Source organism: Euphorbia lathyris, chromosome 2 (genome assembly GCF_963576675.1).
Source record: "Euphorbia lathyris chromosome 2, ddEupLath1.1, whole genome shotgun sequence".
NCBI lineage: Eukaryota > Viridiplantae > Streptophyta > Magnoliopsida > Malpighiales > Euphorbiaceae > Euphorbia > Euphorbia lathyris.
This window is the reverse complement of record NC_088911.1, coordinates 42,069,702-42,075,577: the sequence shown is the minus strand read 5'-3', so window position 1 is coordinate 42,075,577 and position 5,876 is coordinate 42,069,702. Positions and strand designations below refer to the sequence as shown.

The following is a 5,876-nucleotide window of genomic DNA, read 5'->3' as shown; positions in this document are numbered from 1 at the left end:
CCCAAGCAAAGCTTGATAACTTGTCATAGAATTCACCACAAAAAATGCTGTAGTGGTTTGGGTACCGACGGTAAGGTGCACATGTAAAACCCCATAGGTTTTAGCGACTTCACCAGTAAAGCTGAAACAGAAATTTCTGTCGTCATTATGTCGCTTACGGATTTCCCGAGAGCTAGTGCCATCTTTAATGGCATGATGTTAATGGCTGATCCATTATCAACTAGAACCCTCGACAACGGCTTGCCATCAATATGCGCTTTGACGTACAATAGCTTGATGTGTTGTGTCATCTTCGAAGTGGGTTTATCAAAATAAACTCGCTTCATCCGATCTTCTGATGAAGCTTGTGTTGTAACACTACTTCGTCGTTCTTCTTGGACTTTGTTTCTTTCCTCATATGGATCTTCACTTTTGAAATTTATTGGTAAAATCAAAGAAGTAGCCACACATCTAACTTGGATCACAAAGTCTCCGACACGAATTTCCACTTTTTTCTTTTCTTGTATCTTTTCTTTCGAAACATTGCTAGAATCGACACTAGACAAATCCGTTTCATTTTTCCTTCTTTTTTCTTCCTCTTTTTTTCTTATTTTTCTTTTTGCATTTTTTTGAGAGTGGTTGTGGAAATTTTTTTATGTCGGTTGACGAACCATTTACTGGTAGGAACGTGTGCCGATGGAGTGACGAAACGCGGTTGGCCTTGGTTTGCGCCATTTTTACTCTTCGGCTTTTGTTTTCTCCTGAGCTTTTCTTCCTTCTCCTTGACGAGTTGAAAGGTTCCTTTTGGTACCCAAATTCGCCTTGTTTTTGGGTGACCGAAGTGACTTTCCTTCGGGTTCAAGGTGTTGATATAGACATCATGCCTAAGAGGTGGTATCTCGATGGAAGTCGCATTTATCATGGTGGCGGCTGGAAATGGATCTCCGTCAATCAACATGCTTTCTTTCTTTTCGGAAAATTTAAGCACGCCTTTGTTTATTCTATCCTGCATAGCATTCTTAAAGTCAACATAAGATTGCATATTGTGGCTCCAACTATCATGATATTTACAATAAGTCTTTCCACGGGTGTCATCTCTAGACGGAATACTATGTCCATGAGGTAAAGTGATAAAAGCTTTCTTTAACAAATAATCAAAAAGTTCCTCGGTTTTAGAAACATCAAATGTATTTTCGAATTATCAAAAGAATAGGTTAAATTTTACTTTAATATTTTTACAGAAATCCATAAAATGATACAAACAAGTTTATATATGAAATATTCCAAATAAGTTATATAAAAAAAAAAGAAATAATTTTAACTATTTTTTTTTTGTTAGTTATTTATAGCTATATTAGTAAAGCAACAAATTAGTAAGAAATTATTAGAGACAAATTTCTAGCTAATTTTAATAGGAAAAAATATTGTAATATTAAATCTAACATTTACGCGTTGGTTATGTGTAACTTATACGTGACAACGCTAATTATTAACATTTTAACAAGATTTTTTCTAACTGTGTTAATATACATTAAATATTTTAAACATAATTGGTATTTAGAAAATTCAATGTGAGAATCAATTTTCTCAGAACTAGACCGGACATCAAACAGGATTTATAGTTGGGTCAGGGATCACTTGGTTCAACCAAATGATTCGGATTGATCGGACCAGATGATGTAATAAATAATTAAATAATATATATATATTAATTATATAAAAAATAATCTAAAAACCTTAGCAAAAAAATCATTATTTGATGTGTTGCACTTCAACAACAACAACAAAAAAATCAAGTCTGACCAAAATTTGATTTCTTTTGATTAATTTAGATATAAAATAAAATAAATAACAGAGCATAAATTAATTAAGTCCAGTAGATGAGGAAACAAAACCATAAAAATTAAAAATCCTTGTTTACATCAAAACAAATTCATAAAAATTATACAGAGAGAGCAGAAGTATCAAAGTAGAGAGCAGAATAGAAACAGAGTATAATTAAAAACCCGGATTCAATCCAGTTTCCGGTCCGACCATCGATTTACGGGTTGACGCCGGTTTCAAACGAATTGTTGCAAATTCATAAACCCACACTCATTCAAACCGGATAGCAATCCGGTTCCCTATTCGACGGGCCAGTCCTGTCCAGCCCGATCCGATTCTAACAACATTGGTGAGAATTAAATAACAATGACACAATTTTTTCAAAATTTTGGTAACATAGTAAATTGAACTTGATTGTAAATGATAGAAATAAATTTATAAAATTTTATGCACTTCCGACAACAGTAGGCTTAAATATCACCCATATCCCTAATTAAAACTAAGATAAGTCTAAAAAAATTACGTACTCTCATATTTTGTCAAATAAGTATTTGTATAATTTTTTTTTTTATCTAAAACAGAGATTAAATTTCATTTTACTAAAAATTAAAAATCTCAAAATTTAAAATTGTTTAAAAGTAATATATTTACTATAAAATCAAATTTTTTATTTTTTAAAATCATTATTTCAGAGTTTTTTTTATCTAAACATTCACTTTCTTCTCATCAAGTTTATAAATTTTTACACATACGAACACTCAAAGTTTTAATTTCAGTCCTTAAAAAAAAACTAAAAATCTCAGTATATCTCCTAGTAAAGAAAACATTAGACCATTTGAAAAAATAAAATCCATAAGGATTTTTGTGCTTTTTATTTTTTTAGACTTTAAGTTTACTTGGCAATCTTCCTATAATCCAATAGGAAGATAAAAGTAAAAAACAAAAAATAATTGGTGCGTGGACTATAGTAGAATTTTCACGCGTCCACACACTGAATACGTTAGCTTTCGAAAATTGAAAGAATATGACGTGACCCTCTTTCCCTATCTTTATCCTTCTTCTCCTTTCTAAATAAAGCTAAACCCTCCACTCCTAACTATACCCACACTCTCTTCTTCTCCACAGGAGAGATTCATAACTACTCTTTCAATATGGCACCATTCCTTTTCTTCATTTTCCTTACCCTCTTCCCTTCTTCTTCCCTTTCCCGCGACTTACCTAATCCTACTACCACCACCACCGTCCTCGATGTCTCCTCCACTCTTCAACAGGCTCAGAGTATTCTCTCCTTCCAGCCCCAATTCTCTCAACAGGAGCAGGAGCAGTCTCTTCCTTCAATTTCAAATTCTTCATCGTCTTTCTCACTTGAGCTTCACCCTCGTGAAATTGTCTATAAAACTGACCACAAGGATTATAAGAGTTTAGTCCTTTCTCGTCTCCAGCGGGACGCAGCTCGTGTTAATGCTATTACAACCAGGGTTGAACTTATCCTCAATGGAATTTCAAAATCAGATCTCAAGCCTTTGGAGACTGAGATCCAACCTCAGGATTTATCAACTCCGATTACTTCCGGTACCAGTCAAGGAAGTGGAGAGTATTTCTCTCGTGTCGGAGTTGGAAGCCCGGCGAAAGAATTTTATATGGTTCTCGATACCGGAAGTGATGTGAATTGGATTCAATGTCAGCCTTGCTCCGATTGTTATCAGCAAACGGATCCTATCTTTACTCCATCGGCGTCGTCTAGCTACTCTCCTCTCACTTGCGATTCTCAACAATGTAATTCTCTGCAAATGTCTAGCTGCCGGAGTGGCCAGTGTCTTTACCAGGTTAATTACGGCGATGGCTCTTTCACTTTTGGGGATTTCGTTACGGAAACGCTGTCGTTTGGACGGTCAGGATCTGTTAACAACATTGCCTTAGGTTGCGGTCATGATAATGAAGGATTGTTCGTCGGCTCTGCTGGTTTGCTTGGTCTGGGTGGTGGTCCGTTGTCCATGACTAATCAACTCAAAGCGTCGTCGTTTTCCTACTGTTTAGTGAACCGCGACTCATCTGCATCTTCCACTCTTAACTTCAACTCCGGCCCGGTCGGCGACCCTGCCGTAGCTCCCTTGTTGAAAAGCAGTAAAATCGACACATTTTACTACGTCGGACTCACCGGAATGAGCGTCGGCGGTCACGCGCTCTCCATTCCTGAATCAGTTTTCAAGTTAGACGAGTCCGGCAACGGCGGGATAATCGTCGATTGCGGTACGGCGATTACTCGGTTAGAAACTCAGGCGTACAATTCATTACGAGACGCGTTTGTGAGCATGACTCCGGATTTGAAACAGACATCCGGTGTAGCATTGTTTGACACGTGTTACGATCTATCAGGGCAGACGAGCGTGAAAGTCCCAACGGTGTCGTTTCAATTCGCAGAAGGGAAATCATGGGATTTACCAGCAGCTAATTACCTTATCCCAGTAGACGGAACAGGAACTTACTGTTTTGCTTTCGCGCCGACGTCGTCGTCTTTGTCTATAATAGGAAATGTGCAGCAACAAGGGACACGTGTCAGCTATGACTTGGCTAATAACCGTGTTGGATTTTCACCCAATAAGTGTTAAAAGTTAAAAGCTAAAAAGTAGATTTGGATAGGTTTGTTTATTTCTGCTTTCTGTGTAAAATCACCATTTCATCCCTGGGTAAACAAAGATGAAAATGGACCTATAGAAGGACATAGTGGAATTGTCATTATTAATTATAAATTGTTGTTATATTCAAATTCGGAAGTAGTAGGACCCATCTTAACTAAATAGCAGTAACTGTAGTGGGTGGGAGATGATAAATAAGAGTGGCATGTATAGTAAAATAACTCAATTGTAAGGGTGATAAAGGAAATAAATGAAATGAGCTGTAATATGTAAATGGTTGCATGGGTGACACGTGGAGGGTGAATATTAAATGGTGTAGTGAAGTTGCTTTATCCCCGGGGAAAAGGTTTGTCTGTTTGTATTGGGGTTGGGTGGGAGAATAAATTTTAATTTAAATATAATGTGGGTGGGGTCCAGGGTCGTATAGAAGTCCGTGATATGAGGGAACAGATCACATGAAATGGTGGGGAAGGTGTGGGGTCACGTGGAAGTGGAATGGTCGTTGTGGACAACATAGGTAGCCGAGAAATAATTGTGCTGCACAAGCAGCAAAATATGGTTCTATGCTATTTGGGTCCCAATTATTCACGTGGTGTAATGACCGTGATTGTCGGCAGATTTTACGTCCGTTAGGGTTTTATTTTCTTGTTTCCACTCTTTTGATTAAGTTGGCAGCAGTAATTTCTGGGGTGGACTTGGGGAAGTCAAACAGACTGATTGAATCTATGTCGCCTACTTAAAAGTTGCATGTTTGATTGGAATTAATGAAGGTTGAGTAGAATGTTGGCAAAAGACATACTCAATATCTGAATTATTCGCGGTTTGATTTATCTTTGATTTATCCATTGTTTGTTATTATTGAAAAAAAACTGTTTTCTAAAAGTAGGGATTTGTTAGTTTTTATAAAAAAAAAAAAAAAAAGTTAATTTTCAGCTATAAAAGACAAACATCAATTATAGATTTTCCGAGGTGAACGTGATCTCCCTTTCCGTCATTCTGACCATTGCCCTATCCTCGTTAAGCTGGTTAAATGTAATCGGCTTAAAGGGAATAAGCCTTTTAGGTATCTTATTGCTTGAGATTCACATCCTGAGTTTAAAAATTTTGTTAAAGATAATTGGCAACCCCACTCTAACGTTCTCCTTACCGCTGAGGGGTTCAGGAGGAATGTGGTGGGATGGAATAAAAACATCTTTGGCCACATTATCAGAAGGAAAAATAAACTTTTAAGAAGAATTGAAGGCATTCAACGTTGTTTGGAGATCCGCTTCGATCACAGTCTAAATTGTCATCTTAGATCTCTCCAAAACGAGTTGGAAGCAGTGCTTAGACAGGAAGAACTTCTTTGGTTCCAGAAATCTAGGAAGACTTGGATTAAGGACGGGGACCGGAATACCAGGTTTTTCCACCTTTCGACGATTATTATGAGGCAGAGGA

General features: G+C 36.9%; 1 protein-coding gene across 1 annotated transcript; it reads left to right on the top strand.

The window, feature by feature from the left end:
* Positions 1 to 2,886: 2,886 nt before the first annotated feature.
* LOC136217928 (protein ASPARTIC PROTEASE IN GUARD CELL 1) lies at positions 2,887 to 4,577 on the top strand. Its single transcript, XM_066004635.1, has one exon. It carries the CDS (start codon positions 2,955 to 2,957, stop codon positions 4,410 to 4,412), a length of 1,458 nt encoding a protein of 485 aa, XP_065860707.1. The 5' UTR covers positions 2,887 to 2,954; the 3' UTR covers positions 4,413 to 4,577.
* Positions 4,578 to 5,876: the final 1,299 nt, after the last annotated feature.

Coding starts and splice junctions, on each gene's coding strand:
- LOC136217928 (XM_066004635.1), top strand. CDS start 2,955: ATGGCACCATTCCTTTTCTTCATTTTCCTTACCCTCTTCCCTTCTTCT.